Source organism: Cuculus canorus, chromosome 1 (genome assembly GCF_017976375.1).
Source record: "Cuculus canorus isolate bCucCan1 chromosome 1, bCucCan1.pri, whole genome shotgun sequence".
In the NCBI taxonomy this organism is placed as follows: domain Eukaryota; kingdom Metazoa; phylum Chordata; class Aves; order Cuculiformes; family Cuculidae; genus Cuculus; species Cuculus canorus.
This window is the reverse complement of record NC_071401.1, coordinates 198084793-198104166: the sequence shown is the minus strand read 5'-3', so window position 1 is coordinate 198104166 and position 19374 is coordinate 198084793. Positions and strand designations below refer to the sequence as shown.

General features: G+C 36.3%; 1 protein-coding gene across 1 annotated transcript in view; it reads left to right on the top strand.

The window, feature by feature from the left end:
- PCLO (piccolo presynaptic cytomatrix protein) overlaps positions 1 to 19374 on the top strand; it is a 362471-nt gene that overhangs the window by 267847 nt on the left and 75250 nt on the right. Inside the window, exons 11-14 of the mRNA XM_054056434.1 lie at positions 10647 to 10755; positions 11370 to 11437; positions 13563 to 13774; positions 18445 to 18495. Coding sequence (XP_053912409.1) covers positions 10647 to 10755; positions 11370 to 11437; positions 13563 to 13774; positions 18445 to 18495 — 440 coding nt within the window. The remainder of the gene's footprint in view (positions 1 to 10646; positions 10756 to 11369; positions 11438 to 13562; positions 13775 to 18444; positions 18496 to 19374) is intronic.

Below are 19374 nucleotides of genomic sequence, written 5' to 3'. Positions count from 1 at the left end.
TTTTTTTCCTAAATTAGTTACTTGGCACATCTAGTCAAGTTTCTAGAGAGGTAAGTATTTGTTTAAATACTAAAGCATCTATTTCCGTCTCTGAAGATACCATTAAGAACTTGTAAACAGATCTATTTGTACAGTAATTTAAGATCATTGTTCTGCCCTAGTACTTCTGTCACACCAAACTGCTGATGTTAGTAATAAAAATGTCTATGACAAGCAAAAAATCACCAAAACAAACAAAATCCAAAATCCAGCCTCCTTTTTTTTTTTTTTTAAGAAAAAAAGTGCTAGCTTTCTGTCACTACGATATTTTGGCATGGCTTTGCTCTTTCACCCGTGTATGTTAGTATAAAAATTGAAGTTAGCTTCTTATCAAAATAAACTTTTCTGCCTAATTAACCGTGGATAAAATTCCTTCAATTTCTAATTAATTATATCAAATTAACTTTTTATTGAAAAGTATTTTTGAAATAAAAAATATTTATTTTGAAAAAGGATAAAGTATTACTTCTTTTTTTTTCGAGCTAAAACCATGCCAATAATTTTAAATTATTTTTTAAATAACTTCAGTGATTGGGAATCTGCCTTTCTGAAAACTCAATGCATGACTGAAAAATTTAACTCAGCTTGAATTAGAATGTGAACATGTTGGTTCTCAGCCAATATCATGAGTTCCTTTTACCTACTGATGATAAGAAGTGCCTAATTTCCCCAAACTTTTCTTAAAAGAAGAAAAATAGAGTTGAAAATTAGATACATACAAGATATGACAACTGCTTGGAACCGGCCAGCAATTTGTGTTCTATTTTGTTGTTTTTCAGCTTACATGAATCTCAGAAATTAGAAAATAGTGAGTAAATTCTACTTTATATTTAAATAATCACATAGTGTCAGATCTGTAAAAATACCCGCAGGGTAGAGGAAGATTATCTGAAAGAGTGACTGCTATTAGAACTAATCAAGTAAAGATCTCCCTCTATCCTATATGACAGTGTTAATTTAAGGTCTTCAGCCATTCTCATCAAGAAGCTTGACTTTTTACTTAAATGGTAGTGTTTTCTTGATGTGAGTCACAAAAACTTTTTGTTCTTGTGACTTTAAGTAGCATTGTCATTGACTTCTCTCATTCCAAGCACTCTTTCAATATTTAAATTATCACAATAATTACCTTGTTTTCTGAATTGAACTCTAGTCCCCTAGTGATTACATTGCTGGAGACCAGCAAAGGCTTCATTACACAAGCGTAGACCCCCAAGGCAGTGCAGGTCTGTATCAAAAGAAGCTCTGGCTTCAGGGAGCTGCAACAGAGGTAGCAGACTGCTGTTCCTCAGTTAAGAACAACTTTTCTTCCAAATTTCTGTCCTTTCTCAGCTGTGCTTTCTAAATAAATCCATTCTCTCATACCCACATTCTCTTAAGGACCAGGATGTGTGTATCCAAGTGGTATGTCTATAGGGCAAGGGAAAGCAACTATTGAGTAATCTTCTTCCTCCTTCTTCTTCTGATCCATCTTCTTCTCCTTCTTCTTCTTCCTTCCCTCTAGGTTCTTTGTCATATGATGGTCTTGGAGGTGCCTTTTTCACCCTTTTAGAAGCTGATAGTGATTGCAGTCTTTTGTTTCTCTGCCCCTCACCTCTGAGTCACTCAAAAATGTTGCTGAATTATTCTCAGACATTTTTTCTGTGATGGCCTCAGTCCATAAGACCTCAGTCTTTATCTTCCTGCCATTGTCTATGGTTTCAGGCTGCACTTTAGTCATTTGAATCGGTATACCCTGTCTTTTTTAGGCTATATTCCCTGTCCTGATCTGTATGTCCTGAGAAGCCACTTGTAAATACATTGGGATCTTGATGACCTGCTAACCTATGTGCTGCGACTTTCCTTCTCCTTCCTCCACCATTCCTTCTGGGAGTCCTACATATATAAATTCCCACTTAAGGTTTCTACTATGTAGCTCTTCTTGACAGAGATGAGACTTTGCTCTGGATGAGTTTCTCTCCCTTGATTCAGTTTTTCTTACCGGTTGAGTGGCAATTAGGATACCACAGAGTGCTATATATCTGCTGTTTCTTTGATGTAGTAACGATGTCTGGTCTGAACTCATTTTATCCTGTGTGCTTTCATTGATGGGGGATATTTTAGTTGAGGAAAGAGAGATGGAGAAGAGATAGAAGGCAGAACAGAATGTCATGTATAAATCCTCCATTAGTACATATAGACACCAGCACTCCTAGGTGGGAATATCTGACTCTGCTGAGCTTGATCTTGGCAGAGATTCACCTTGTTATAGAGAAGATGCTGTGGGTATCTTAACAGCAGTCAGTGGGCCTCCTACTGCATGAGGTTTGGGTAATTTCACTTCTCGTCTGTAAAAGACAGAGTATTAGGTCTTTTTTTTATTTGGAAGTATAAAAGAAATTTTAACACTAATAAGTTATGTCAGTTTTCTTTTAACATAAATTGAGTTGTACTTACAGTCTAATTGTTTTGACAGTAGAACAGGGTTTTATATAGACCTTGTTTGACATTCACAGTAGTAATTTTTACTCCTAAGGAGACTAGAAAAGAAGTAATACAGAGAGAGTGAGTCTTCTGACATGCACTGTAACTTCCACAACAACTGTACCCTTGAACACATGCAATGTCCCTTTTGCCCCTCCAAAAGAAAATTTCAAACCGAAATATCACTCTGTTCTAATTTGTAACTGATAGAAACTGGACTAGGAGAAATGCATTTGTATAAATGAAAATAGTTTTTTTTTTTCAAAAATGGGAATACCCTGCACACACACTAAATTCTGAGTACACTAGTATTGATAAATACAGAATGCAGACAGGGATATACTAGTCTAAATTCATATTTCACATTAAACTTCCATGTAAATAATGTTTTTTTTATATTTTCCTCTCAAGAAGGAAGCAGCCAAGATAAATTCCTGCAGCATTTTTTACTGATCTTTAGGTGACTTTGAATTACACAAAATTTTCCATTCTACCATACATGTGCTATCACAGTTTTTGAAAAAACTCCGAAGTTGTAGTAAACTGGATTTTGGAGGTGAACACAACATGATAATGACATGTTTAAAATTTTCAGTTAAATTAGAAGTCTCTACAGGAAGTTCATCTCTGGCAAAATCACTCTAACCTTTCATATGACATTACTGAAAGCGAGGTAAATATGCTATGTTCTATAGTTTCAGTGAACAGTATGTTTTGGAAAACATTTATTTTTCTGGAACAATGAATAATTACAATGCATCATAGCATTTTGTTCAGTGTGATATAACTGATCTTCTATCTGTAATTCTAATGTAATAAATGTTTGATAATAAAGTAGTGGTGAAAGCACTATAAATTTATCATTTATATCATAGTTCTTTTCATAATCAGTAACCCCAATCTTCATTTAATTTGCTGTGTTCTTCCATTCAGGTAGTACAAATATATCCAGATCAACCCTTATTGGACTAGCATAGTTCAAACTGCTCTTATCTATAGAATTGTGTGCCAATATAGAAATCTGAAGGCAGACTAAATCATAGAGGTGATTAGTACTGAGTTGATAAGTGCAGCTGACCAGTCGGTGGTGTGGTATATAGTTGCCTGTAAACGCCAAATACACCCCAAATAATAGGTTGATTTTCTCTGACTGTACTTTTATCAATGCCATTTCATAATAGCAGTATAGCAGCCATGAGGTGTAGGCAGGTGCATTATATCATTTCCATTTCATGAGCAACATATCCATATCCATTTTTAAGAATTGTGAGTGTTGTCTGCATAATAATTATCGTACTAATGGGAATTAGTCAACCTGGGTGTGAATGATGAATGGAAGAGGAAGTTAAGGTGTCCACAAAAAGTAATGACTTTTGGTGTGATTCATGCCCAGCAGTACAGGGAAATATATTAACACATTGACTTCCATCAACCTATTTTTAACCATCAGAAAGGTTTAGAAATAAAAGAAAAATAATTGGAGTACATAGACCATAAAGTAATTTAGCATTGCATGTGAGGTTGCAAGTTGATATTGTTTCTCTTTGTTCTGAGTGCACAATTTTTATAGCACTTTCTTGGATTTCAAATTAATGATTCTGAATTTTAAGTCATCTATGAAATAGGAAAACACTAATATTCACATTTGCTGATTGAAGCTGCTAGCTTAGAGAGATCATTTCTTTTCCTCTGTAAACACTGGACCAGTGAAAACTCCATGTGGTAAATTGACTCTGGCTGGATGCTACGTGCCCACCAAGCCGCTCTATATCTGCCCTTCTCAGCAAGGCAGAGTGGGGAGATAATAAGGCAGAAAAAACTTGTGGGTCAAGATAAAGGCACTTTAATAAAGCACAAACAAAGGCCACATGCAGGAACAAAGAAAAATAAAATATTTATTTGCTGGTGATGTACAGCCAGTTCCTGGGAAGCAGGGTTTGAATACACATAACTTGCTCCAGAAGACAAACATCATAATAAAAATTACCCACTTCCCCTCCTTGTTTCTTTTAGCTTTTGTTGCTGAGCAGACAGCATATGGTATGGAATAACCCTTTGGGTCGGCTACCCTGGCCAAGTCCCCTCCTAACCTCTTGCCCACCCTCAGCTTACTGGTGAGGGGGAATTTTGCAATGACAGCCTTGATGCTGTGTGAGCAGAAATGCAGAAAGTAATGGAAGATGGGTGAATGCTGAGATATACATAGTGTTTTCTAGTTGATAGCCAGAAAATCTAATATTAAGACCTATTCTCTCTACATATTTTATAATTTATTTTGTGCTTTTTTATCAATAGTAATGTTACATATACAATCACATTCAGTTAAACCGTACAGCTTTATCACCCAGATAGTGGATCAAAGGATGTATTTCTGGAGCAGCATCCTAGCAGAGTAGGAGCTCTTCACATATATTTTTATATATACATCCTTGCACTATCTCATAAAGCAAAGAAATTCCTGATCACTATTAAGGAAGCAGACATTAAAAAAAAAAAAGAATTATCCAAAAATGTCTGGAATAGATGTGGTAACAGATGTTATAGACTTTCCAAACTCAGGACATATCCACCCGCTAAATACTTCATTGACTCTTTAATTATTTTGCTCTGTTTCCCCTTCTTTCAGTCGCTTTTTCATACCATATAGTCAGCCTCTACTCTCAAAGCTGAAGGATAAAGGAACAAACCCCTCTCCAATCACCTCTATGTGAAGCCGTAGAATCTAAATAACTGATAAATGCACAGTTCCATGAAGTAAATTAAAATAACAATATTCAAAATCTTAATGCAAAGCCAAGGAATTACCAGTTACAGAGAAAGAAGCTAGAAGTAGTTCTTCCAAGTCTAAGGTGAGTTATTCTTAAGTACCAGCATAGGGTATTTGCAACTTGGCTATATTGCTTCTGTGCATAAATTAATCATCTAAACTTTCAAGTCTAAAGATTCCCTGGTATGAAATACACTTCAGAAAGTGGTTATTTCCATGCAGCATGAGTTTCTCCTAAAAACTCTTCTGAGTATGAAAGCCTAATATTGTAAATAGTCCAGGGTTGTGGCTCTGAATCACACCTTGTACTGGCATTTGAAGGCAGATGTCATTTCTATAAAGTTTCTAAACTCTGTGTTACTCCTGGCACACATAAATACAGAGCAAAATATGGTCGAAAGCTATTGTACAGCCAATATCTAATCTGATTTTTTAAAAAGACCATTTTTGTCAGTGTTTTGCTTTAGTGCAAGTCAGGAATACAGCTAACAGAATTCCTAAAACTACTGTCAGTAGAAGGAGAACCAATGTCTGGATCCCTAGCAGGGAAGTGTTAACAGCCATAGTCCTTGAACAAACCACGTCTCCAAAGAAACTGTCCTGAAACTGTCGGTCATGAACGTAGATTGTACATACCCTAAAGAGATACACTCCTGAAATGCTTGTAGGTTTATACATTTGAGATAGCCATGTTCTTCACTGTTAACCATTAAAAGCAAAAATTTTAGTGCTAAGGGTTTTGTATCACCATAGCATAGCAAATTAAGTGGTAGGAAAATTGAGAGTATTTTGTTATTTGTTGCATCAAGACCATAGCTAGTAGTATTTTCTCATCACTCTCCTTCAGTCTGTCTTAGTTGTCTTTTCTTTATCATAACTCCTAAAAGAGGCAAAAATACAATGACTCCCTTTATCAGCTCTCAGATCTTTCTTACAGTTTAGCTTTAAATAGGTTGACAGTTGATTAATTTAAGTACACATCGCTTAATGAGGGCAGAGTCTACTCAGAGAAACTACATCAAAGTACTTAGAGAACAAAGAGAACAAAGAACACCTGGGATTTTATAAGTTTCTCCTAAATACTGTGATCCATGATATAGGATGCAATTATATATAACTTTTAAAATGGAATGTAAACCAAGGTTTTAAAAGAAGCTATGAAATTTAGACGCTCGCATATTTCAACAATACCCATGGAACTAATTTCTCATCATTTGGTACTGCAGATTTTTTCATTGTTGGTATTTCTCTTCATGAAAAAACAGATAAGTAGTTTGAGTACATACCCACTCAACTACAGGGATTAAAAGAGATAAGAAACAATTATTCAGAATTCTTCAGTTAGACCAAATCAGTTAATTCATAGAACTCTTCTCTGAAGTGATCAATCCGAACAAGTTACAGTAGACCAGCTTCTCGAATTTGGACACAGGTTTACTCAGGCTCCTGAGAAGTCTTATATGGTGTTGTAAATTCAAGCCTGCCCTTTTTTTTCCACATTATTAAAACTTTCTACCCAAAAATTCTCTTCCCCCAAATTTCACAGATCTTCCAGAACCAACAAAGTACGTTTCACCAGTACCTACCTTTCATTTCACAAGCTGCCAAATGACTAGTCAAAATGCCAGGAAAAGATTATTAGTTGTGCTGAATTTTCAGTTTTATAGTTATCAGTTAACACAAAATTTGCCTGCTCATGCTTAAACAAAGATAATAAATGTTAACATTTCACTAGTTACTAAAAAAACCCTGATAATCTTGAACAGAATTAAGCTGCATGTGTTAAGTATGGAAATATAATACATTCCAACAAAATTCTACCTTCTACTCATGAGGTTTTTGGTGAAACATGGGCCATACCCCTCCATCCAGGAGCAAGCTCTTAGTTTAAGTATTGAGAGCAGCAACTGTAACAAACACAGGAGACCTGGAGATTTTTATTTGGTACTTATGAAGAAGAACACAATGGCTGTATTATGTCAGAGGAAAGATACACTTAGATTTTGATAACATATCCCGCTGTGGCCAGCAATAAATGCATATGGAAGAATAGACGAACACAATGGACATCTTTCTCTCTTTCAATACAGTAGGGTGATAGCATGTCTTTTTTTAAGGGAAAGGATTAGATTAGACATTAGGAAGAAATTCTTTACAATGAGGGTGGTGAGGCACTGGCACAGGTTGGACGGGGTCATGAGCAGCCTGATCTAGTGGGATGTCCCTGCCCATGGCAGGGGGGTTGGAACTAGATGATCTTTAAGGTCCCTTCCAACCCCCAACCCAAGCTATTCTATGATTCTATGATTGTATGATTCTATAATTCCATGATATTAAACTAGCTAAATGTTGATATCTCCATGGCAATTATGAATGTATGAGGTTACCTCTCTGGAATAATAATTTTGTAATCATTGAGAAATGATAAACTTCTGATTCCAGGTTCAAAATGTCACCATAAAGTAGATGCCAAAAAAAAATGAGTAAATCATGTGTGTCAGCACATGTGGTGGAGCAGGGAGGAGGTCTTTATGTACGAAGTTGATCTGCTGACTGGGAGCTGATATTGTTAAATAAGATGTTGCTCACCATCAATGCAGGAGGTAGTTGTCCCAATATTTTTATTTTTTAGAAGAAATTATGGATTCTATTTTATGCAAGCAATTACTAGCTCTTCTCAGTCAGCAGAGTTGTCATGGATCAATATAAGTTTTATCATCTTTTTCCTACTGAACTAGCGATTTAAAGCATACAAACTTTTGGAAATGTGAATAATATGTCCTGAATACCAAAGACCAGTTAGAGAATATGATTGATTTTTAGGTAAAAACTTTTTATAACCAGGCTCTTGTGACTTCTTTCTGTTGACTAGACTCACATGACAAAGGTTTTCTTTGTAACATTTTTTTCCCAGCAAAAGGTATTTAGCAGTTACTCCTTATGGAAACAAAAGTCAGCTTCTTGCCTAAAAACTTTTTCCTTAGAGACTAGGGCTATCAGCCACATCAATTAAGTCATGTTTAAATTGCTTTGATTTTAAATATTAATGAATCCACAAGGTAGCCAATAAAAAGAATATACCCCTATACTGGCAGCTTAAATGGATGTGTATGTGAGCCAAGGCTGCTGAGATTCAATTTCCTTTTGGTTTCCTGCCTTTTTTCATGTGCGTTTGATTTTGCTGACCAATTGAGTGACTGCTGTGTCATTGTACTCTTTAGTGAATTTCACACCAGTGGAAATTAGACTTGATTTCCAAATCCCAGTACTGCCGCAGTACTCAGTTAGGCTCTTCCTGCTGGTCTTTTAAATTAAAACAAGTTATTGACCAAAGTATTACAACTCCTGGTAAATTTTCTTCTGAAGCCATGGAAGCAGGATGTGATAAACTTAGGATGGTAACTGGATCCATTTTGTCAACAAAGCTCTTCTTTTTCTTTTTTTTGTTTTAGAAAAAAATGTTAACCACTTTCTCCAATATCTAAAACTTTGCACTTTTATTCTTGGTCATCACCAATACATAAAAGTGGTAGCTTGTCTTGTCTTACTTAAGAGGTTCATGCTGTCATACTCAACATCCTATGCTACGATAGCATTATGAGGGCACACATTGACAAGAAAACAAAAATAAACTCAGTTCCTTCCTTTCTGAAAGCCTTCTAAAGACAGAGTGCATGCTGTGATATTTGTATGGCAGAAAATCAGAGAGAGATGCATTTATTCCTAATTACTGTTGCTTTATTCTAGAGGAACCGAGATTAAAAACAGATCTGCTCCAACAAGAAAAAGCAAGATCATACTTTTCAGTGATGGCTGGTAAATGAAAGAAGCTAAATTTTAGGAAAAGACAAATCTATTTTGGTAATAAGCATCTGGATGTACTGCTTTCTGAGCATCACTCTTTAGCCATTCTGTATAGTTTATATTTCTATAAACAGCTGAAAAAAAATGTTAGTGTCTGTCTTATAAAGGTTACGAGCAAATCTGATATTTCAAAACCTAATTTGTGGAATCCTATGGAAAATTTCGCAATATTAACTTACAGCCTTTATTTCTCATATTCTTTCATTGTCAAAATTGTTTATTCCATAAATTATTTTCATTATATTTTATTTAGCAGCATGTTTTCCTATGAATTTATCTCCACATTTCACTTCATTATTTTCCTGTTGTATGCAACAGCACAGGATTTTGAAATAAAAATATGACCCAGGTGAAGACATGGTTTTATCTGTGTAAGTGACAGCAAGATAAGTGTTTGTGGTTTTCCTTGCTGTGTGGATGATGTGATTTTCAGATGTTTTGTAATACATAGCCTTTAGTGGACGATTAATAATTCAGTCTTTTGGCCCATTAAGCAATATTTTCATCTAGAACCCGAGTCTTGGATTTCAGCATTTAACATTAACTTCATTGAGAAGTTAATCTCTTTGGAGTCATCCTTATGAACAACTACTTCAAAATATGAATGCAGCTCTCAGAACTTCAGTTGTAACTCACAGATATGAATCTACAGTTTGCTTTTTGCAAGCATCTTACTGTAACCAAAAGATTCCTCATCTTATCAGAATATACTTCATACAATTCATAGAGGGATTGACTCTGGAAATAATGAGCATAAAACTTCCTTATAGTGATTCCTTGTTCCATACCGACTCTCCTGGCTCAGTCATGGGACACTTGGAAAACACAACAAATTAGATCAGTATTCAATATTTTCCAGCATGTTTATTATAGCTCTGTTCCTATATTCCACAATGAATTATGTTTAGCTGTTTTGTCACTTTTTCATTAGAAAAGATATATAAGAACAATTTAAACCAGGCTGATGTTTGAAATGTGAAGGTACATTTTTCATTTAAAAACATTTAGCCCAACTGCTTTCATCTTGTTTATTTTTTTAAGTGACAAAATAGAGAGAACATATTTAAATAATCAAATCACCTTCAAAATTTAATTCCATTTTGAAGCTCAGCTTCTTAACAGCAATGTGCTATTGTAGCAAACAGTTGTCTTCCAAGACTGTGGCTGGCCAGGAAATGTCTGATATGTAAAATGTTTTGGTTTCTTGCCATGTTGGTAGGTGTGCATGTTTTTGATATTGCAAAAGTTTTCCAGTCTCATGTAACCAAGACTGTGGAGAGTGCTTGTATATTTTGAATCAGAAAGGAATTTATTTCCTGACTTTTTCTAACAGGTAAGCTATAGCTGATGGGACAATAATATTGAACAGTGTAACATGCGTGAAGTGAAAGGGCTTTGGTAATGTGTTGTGCCACTTAAGCAACATTCACTGAATATCACATAAAATCTCCTTGTCAAAGCAGTCTATCTGATGTCAGATCTGCACACTCAACCTCATGTTGTTTTGCTGTCTTAGGAATGCAGGTGCTGGAATGGAATGGCATCCCCTTGACTGGGAAAACTTATGAAGAAGTGCAGAGCATTATTATTCAACTGAGTGGGGAAGCAGAAATATGTGTAAGACTGTGAGTTTTTCCCCATCTTTCTGTTTCCATTTTTTTTGGCTTTTCATGGCTTTTTTTTTTTCAAATTTACAGTTGTTAAGGTAGAATCTTTGTTAGCACGAAGCATCAATGTAATAATTAGCAAGAGTCCACTGAGTGTGAGAGGTCTGATTGTTCTTTCTTTGTTTTTCTTTTAAAGTCTTAACAAAAAATAAGCTGAGGGAGATGTTATTAATTATACTTTTAAAAACAATAATATCTCCATTCTTAGGCCGCAATCTTCTCTCATTGACACATATACAATTCTCTGAATTTACTAGCATTAGAAAAAGATTGTAATTTAGCACTAACTTGACTTTTACTGAAATCTTTATCCTTTGCATTAAAATCTTTTAAACATCATGAGAAATATGTAAGCTTGCATTCAATCCATTAAAGAAAGATTTCTTTCATAAAAAAGAACCTTTTATTCTCACGTCTTTAACAGCATTACAAACACGTACCAGCTAAGAAGGGGCCATGCTTGGGAGCTGCTTTCTGTCATGAACCACTATTCATTTATCTACTTAATACAATAATGAGGGTGTGAGGAAAGAGTTTCTTTTGTCTCAGGCTTCTCATCGTTATTTTTTTAGGGATCTGAACATGCTTTCCGACTCTGAGAATCCCCAGCACCTGGAGCTGCATGAGCCAGTAAGGGCAGGTGAGTGACAAGCTGTTGCTTTGATATTGTAGGACCAGACCACAGCTGAAAATTGGATGTGATATAAGCTAGGACATCAGCATTGTAAACTCAGGTGTTACATACCAAATATTGCCATGGACAGAAAGGAGAACCACACCTTATCCACAACCCAAGCACTTATTGTTTATTATTAGTCCAGTTCTATATTATCAAAGGAAATCTAAGTAATAATACTGCAGCTAAGATTTGTTATCCAGAGAAAACCTTCCACTAGCTACCCCCTCATCCCTAAATGCCGCAGAAAACTGTGGCATAATCGTTCCCCTTTGGCAGCTTCTCCAGAGCAGTGCTTTTGCTCTGGGGCATTGCAGGAAGTCCACAGTGTCCCAAGGAATATGCTGGGAGGAGCGTGATGTTTATGGTGAGAGTTTTTGACTCCTTTTTACTGGGAGCTGGACGATGTTGATGATTCCTTCCTCTTTGCTTTAGGATCTGCTTGGGGCCTTTTTTATGTTTTCTAGCATAACTTGCTGTTTCCTCACCAGTCAGCATCTCTACATTACATATGACTTGACTGGAAGTTGTACACATTGCATATGATAGGTTCCTGTTCTTTGTTTGTTCTGTTGCCCCTCAAAACTCATTTTGCCCAGCTCCTGAGTATACTTTAGTGTCATGAACTGACCAGTGAGTTGCTGGTAGCCCTGGGGCCTCAGCTATCGTGTTGTGCTCAAAACTCGCAGCACTCTGCTGTCGCCTCAGGCATGTGCTCCTGTAAGACGCATTACTAGTCAAAAAATTCAGTCTACACAGTGCAATTACTGTTGGGCCTTGATATATCAAAATTATTAAGAATGGCCGTTACGCCATACAATTGTATAAGGTGAAGCGTAATGCAGTCAAATTAGCATTGTAGCCCCCTGGCCGTTGGACAAATGCTGTTCCAGAAAGAGAAGATAAAACAAAGCTCCTAGAAAACTGGAGCAAGTCCAAATAACACACAAGTCATAAGGCCTGTGTTAGCTTAATACAAGATTATTGGCTGTTAGTAGTGATAAAAATACAGGGGTACAATAGGAAGTACTTCGTATGAAGTTTTGTTATGTGAATTCTAAAATGGCAGTGCTTCTTGGGGTCATTCCCTTCTGTTCAGTCAGTACTGTGACTGCAGGCTCCAGTCACGGTATTAGTTGTATCTAATCTAACTTTGAGTCAACGATCACAGTCTTAGTAGTAATACAGCTCTTCAGCAAGCTCAGTGAAGATTAAAAGAGTGTTTCACTCAGCATCTTTTGGGTCCCTTCTGAATTCTGTTGTTTCCTGGCTGCTCCTTCTCCATCAGTACACAAGTTACTTGGATTAAATCCTCCATTTTCTGACTATGTACTTGTTTCCATCTCTGTTAACATACCTACCATCTGTCACGTCTTGAGGGGGGTAGGGGACAAGCACAATGGATGGCATGAGAGGGAAAATTTGACAGTCAGCAAGAGACTTCACTGGTCATTTGCAGTCAGAAGGGAGGGCAATCAGACTCCTACCGCAGATGCCTCACACGAGTGTATGAAATAAGGAAAGTTGAATCAAGGCTTTTACTTTTCATTTGTTTTCATTTTATTCTGCTCTGACTAATTTGCGGTGTTAAAATTTTGAGCTCTTTTTACTTTTGTATAAATTATGTCAGAGACAGACTTCAGTTTTATTAATGACTGGACATTAGTCAATTAAACAGAAAAAAAGGAAGCTGAGATTAATGCTTGTTACAACAAAGTTCAGATACTTAGTGAAACTACACCAGTTCCAAACAGTAAAAGAAAACACAGGCCAGTCATAAAAGCCGTAATTTACTCCAGTATGATTCAGCATGATCAGCAAGGCCTATTTTTCTTCAGCTGGAGAATAACCTTAAAAAAACCTTGCTAGATGAGTAACACTAGTTGACAATGTTGAGTAGAAAGATTGGAATTAGGGTGATCATGTGGAGAAGATGTTTATTTTTTACAGGCTGCATTTTGCATCTTCAAAGTATACAAGCAGATGATATGAAAAGTTGTAAAGATCATTATTCTGTCCCTGTACCATGGCAAGATGGAGTTGAACGAGCTAGCAGTTATCAATACAAATCTCTCTTTCTTTAATGCAGTAGATAAAGCGAAGTCCCCAGGAGTTGATCCCAAGCAGCTGGCTGCAGAGCTCCAAAAGGTTTCTCTACAGCAGTCGCCTCTTGTTGGTTCCTCAGGAGTGGAAAAGGGATCTCACGTTCATTCTGGAACCACTTCTGCTGCCTCCAGTGCAGTTCCCAGCCCTGGTCAGCCTGGTTCACCCTCAGTGAGCAAAAAGCGGCACAGCAGCAAGGTGAGAAACATCTCAGTTATGCAGCAGTAACATTTAATGGCAAGAAAAAGCTGTCTATTTATATTCTTCCATGCATCAAGACATCACAGCATATACTGATGAGTTAATTTCTGTGGCAGTGATGAATATTACTCTTAAGGTATATAATTTGGACACAAGGAAAGGAGAGAACGTGATTTATCTAGATTGGTCTCTCTCTGAAAATATATTTCTCTAACTTAATATTATTATTTTTAAACAAAATAATTGCTCTTTTTATGCCTCATTGCTGCTGCTTTGTAAGTGCATCCTTCATGAGGGTGAGGTACAAGTTTCAAAGAAGAAGCTGACAGTAAGACCATAATTTCTCTCTCTGTTCTAAGATACTTTTGGAAGTGTTATAAGTTATGAATAGTCATGGAAATGTTAAGTATTTCTGTGAGAGCCAGGGAAAGAATGAAAAATAAATTTACCATAAAACTGTGCTTTATCACTAGCTAATTCCTGTAAACTTGTTAAACATAATTTCTCATTTTCTTTTTCACATCCTGTCCATTTCTCAGCTGAACTTCTTTCTCCTTGTGCACCTACTTGAACACCTGGAAAGGGCAGAGTGGGAACTTATAACATTTTTTCATAAAGTCATCTGTCACATTTTTGCATTGTGTGTCAAAAGAATTTAACACCTGAAATGAAAATTAATCCTGTGAAGATTGCATTTGCTAAAGCAATTTGAGATAGCAATCCTCAATAGTCAACTTCTCACTGTCTAACTTTTGAAAGCAAACCTTCACATTGCAAATGAAATGTTTGCTAGATGTTTATTTCTTTGTATCTTTATTCTTTCTTCTTGACTGTCAGGTACCTACTGCATTATTGTTATGTTTGTGGTTTTGTCCTGTTAAAGCTATGACTGTGATTTGAACTACAAGTGCATTAGGTACTGTTCAAACAAAAACCAGCAAATGGTGTCTGCTCATTTTAGATAACTTCAACATGCTTATTTAACTTTCGTGTGAGGGGAAACACAAAAATCTCTTTCATCAAGCAGTTTAGCAAAAACTGTAAAAGTGTTATTTGATCACTTTGGTTTGGTTAGTAATTCTGTTTTGCCACAATTCCCGTAGAATTGTTATGAAATTATTCATGTCTATGATACACAGGTCAAGATTTAATTCACCTAACTTCAAGGATCTGGCAGAATTACCTAATCTTCAGGTTAATAGTTGATTTCATTGCACCTTACTCCGGGTATGGTGTACATCTACTTGTGAACTAGTTTGCCATATACTTTACATTTACCAGTGGGAATGATGTACTTCCAAAGTACAAGTCATGAGACTCGGTGAAACCTGACATGGAAGTTCTTAGGCTGCATGGAAAGGAGAGGGCAAAGCAGATGTCACTATCTACACTGAAACTCCTTTCATTTGGCTAGAAAAATCACACTCCTAAATCCACTGCATAGCGTGTGGAAACCTATAAATCCTTCTGTCCTGGAGACATGCCTCTCTCTAGCCACATTAAAAGGCTGGATTCCCAGCTTTGGCACTGTAACAAGTCACCTAAAGTTAGATGAATAAATTTCATATCCTGCATCACAGAGGATTTAGTAATCTTTTATGAAAATTCAGCTGGAGGCTTATAAAGATGAAACAAAAAATTATTAAAACTAATGCCTTTATGTAGGAAATGCAAAAGTCAAAACTAATCAGGTAAATATTTTAAACATTCTTTGCTTCTTTCTGAAAATCATGTTGAGAGCCATTTCTTTCATAACAACCATAGCTCTTGTTGACTTGTGTAGTTTCTGTTCGTTGTCTGGAGGCCAAGTTTATAATGGTGTTGAGCTCTCTTAGAGGAAAAAGCTACTGCTCATCCTTTCTGGAAGAGCTTTCTGCCTTAGGCTGACAGCATTTTTAGGCAGTCTGCAGCCTTGACAGAGTATCATGACAGACTAAATATCCAAACTGCCCAGATCTAGGTTTTGCTACTGTTCTTATTTTATAACAAGAAAAAGAAAAAAAAAAAAAAAAGAAAAATAGCTTTTTGTATGGAATATACACTTCAGAAATGTTATATGATTTTCTTTGATATTCTGCAGGGCCAATTCTCTCATATTTAATGCTTTATCCCATTACTAGACAGAGTGATAGTACGTAGCATCACAGCCTGGCATTAGCGAAGTTTCACATCATGGTAATGACAACCTTCTCCAGCAGGTGTGATGGCATTACAAAGCACCATCCCTTACATACGGTGTGTGAGTGCATGCAGGGAGTATCAAAAGAAATTAGATTAGCCATCACAGGCTCACCTTTGGGAGCCTTGAACTGACTATATCCTCTCCAGTCCTGTTTCTTTTGTAATGTAAATACATGATCATTCTACAGTGCAGATTACATTCAGGTTATAAATACCCTATAGAAACATTTAATTGTCTTTGCATCCTGAAGAATGGATTTTTCTTCTAAATCCTTAGACTCTTTAACTTGTAGAGAAGTCAGCAGTGACATACTTTTCCTTTTTTTTTTTTCAAATTAATCCTCACTGAGGCTCTGTTAAAGTAAGATACTTTAAGGCATCTCTGCCTTTCAATTCATATCTGACTTCAAAGTTGGACCAGCTCTGAGCTAGAGGTTGGACCAGATGACTTTGATAGATCTCCTTCAGGCTGAATTATTCATGTTTCTTTGAAATACTTGAGTAGTTCTTCATGGTCAGTTTTAAATCAGCTAACGTCAGAGAGAAAACAAAATATTTAATATGCTGAATCACAGCCTTGTAGCTGAATACAGAGATTTAATGCTGATATCAAAACATAAAATTGTACATTTATTTTTCCAGACAAGTAGATGAAAGCAAAGTAACTGCAAGGCTAAAGGGAACTGCACTTTAACCACCTTTGGAAGTTCCCATATAAATTCAGCCTTTTCTCTGAACTCCATCTATAGTATCTGTACTAATACAGTCCATATTACATGATATTTGGAGTGAACAAACTCATTACATTTGCTGTTCAAACTTCTGAAAAATTAGAGCACTTAGACTATCTGGGAGTGATTTTATAGCTGCAACACAGCTAACTCTATCCTGTTTTATAACAGTCAGTACTAGTAGTGAATGGGGTCAGTACTATTTAAGTATAATAAAAACCATTTGTAGAGGTAAAATGTGAGAAATGTAAGCCATTTAAGCCCTAGTGTTAATGTCTACGTGGTGCTCAGGTAGGTCTATGTCTTTAGCAAAAGGAGTAAAACTATCTCTTTGAAGCAAGTTTTAGGAATACTTTGCTATAGAGCTAGATTACCATTTGAGATTGAGAACTTTTTATAAACTATTGATGACCTACTTTAGCTGTTAGAGGTATTACACTTCTCTATAAGCTTTGTAAAGTACCAAGAAAAACTGATTTAAAAATTGCCCAGGAGAATTTTTTTGGAGACACATGCATTTCCAGGAAAATCAACTTTTATTTTTTTTTATCTGAAAAAGAAGGCAAGGTGAAACATGTAAACCAAACCAAATAAAGAAAACACAAGACAGTGAATATCAGGGAATCATAGAAGGGTTTGGGTTGGAAGGGACCTTAAAGATCATCCAGTTCCAACCCCCCTGCATGGGCAGCGACATCCCACTAGATCAGGCTGCCCAAGGTCCCATCCAACCTGGCCTTGAACATCTCCAGGGAAGGGGCATCCACAACTTCCCTGGGCAACCTCTTCCAGTGTCTCACCACTCTCACAGTGAAGAATTTCTTCCTAATAGCTAATCTAAATCTTCCTCCCTCCAATTTATAACCATTTATAACCATTCCCCCTCATCCTATCACTACATGCCCTTATAAAAAGTCCCCTCTCACCTTTCTTGTAGGCCCCCTTCAGGGCATTTTTTTGAGAGTCCAGGATTTGAAACAAATTATGGTATTGCTTTCCAAGTACTAACAAACGGGATGTAAGAAAAAGGAAATAAAATGTCACCTAGGATTTCATTGCTTTTATCAGCAACCTAGAGAAGCTCAGTGACAGAGAACAGGAAGGAGCACACAAGATTATAAGGCATCATGAAGGGGGAGGGCAGAAAATTTAAATGTCATGTCCTGGAAAGTGTGTGGAGGATTCTGAAGATGAAGTGCTGTGGCTGAACTGATTATCAGAAAACACAGAATAAAGCCAAAAATATTATATGAGATGGCTTGCAATTATGAAATCCACTTATACACATCAATCAGGTTTAGTAACATTCAATCCACTCTTTCAACCCACTTTCACCTACACTCAATTTAAATTAATGTAACCTCTGCCTTTCAACAGAAACATTGCTGTGCTGTGCTTGACATGGTTTTTGGTTTCTCTTTGCAGCATTCACTTTTCTTAGAGAGTGTTAACATTGTATTGCTTTTCTCCCCACACCTCCCTGTGTGACCAGTCTGCTCAGAGCACAAAGACTTTGATGTTCAAGTTGTCTGACTCTGTATTAACACAAAGGTGGATCAAAATGGCTGGGCTGGACTTTAAGTGCTGTTGAAATACCATAACCCTTAGTTTAGAGCATACAATATGTAGCATTACAGCAGCATATAAAATATCTGTTCTAAAAGCTAACTTTTAACACCTATTATTTCCAATACGCTTATGTGAATATTTGTGAGTGTGTGCCTATGTATTTATTCATCTATTTTAATCTGGCAGCCCACTGAAACTACAAAGTCTGCTTCCCATCCAGTCACTGGAGAAATTCAGGTAAATATGGAATTGTTGTTGCTACTGGCTGTATTTCCCTGTTGAATATGTTTGCTGAATGTAATATCAATTAAATGGTTTCTTATTTAACTCCAACCCGTTGAAATTTACACTGAAAATGTAAATCAGTGCTAGGTTTTTGCTTCTGTCTTTAACGTTAGCTTGTGAAATACAAACAGAAGAATGGAATATGCTACTGTTCCTGAAGGGGCTAAAAATGTAACAAAATTCACTGTAATCTTTAATCTTTGGGCACTTATTGTGGTTTACTTCAGAAATTCCCAGACTCTACATTTAAGCGAAGGCTGCTGTGGGTTTCCTATAGTGAAGTGGAATCATTTCCATGCAATGCCAAGTTTGTGGTTCTCTCTTATGTAAGCTGACTTAACTTTAGTTTTTCAAAACAGCAGAACTGGAAGCAGAAGAATAAACGAAGCCTAATTTCCTACAGATTTCTGTCTCCTTCCTTAATTCAACCCTCTCCTATACTAGTACTAGGGGTCTTCCTATAGTGCTGTAACATCCTTCCTGGGCTTGGGCTCCTGGTAGTCAGAATTTGTGCAATTCATATTCAATAATCTGGCTGTTGCTCAAATTTCATCTGCTTTGTCCTGATCAGCATAGAACAACAAAAGTGTTTCCTTTTTTAATTTTTTTAACAAGTACTAACAGTCTTTGAAAGCAAAATTTGTTTCAAGACCAAACACAATCATCAAACATATCCTTCTACTCAGGAGAGAGAGGCAGAAACTTCTAAAATGTGTTTATTTCCAGCCAAAGTAAAGGTTTAAAGAAAGGTTTAAAACTCATTTTATTCAAATGAAAGATATTGAATCATTTAGGAAGTAAAACTAAAAACCAATCTTACTGTATCTCAAT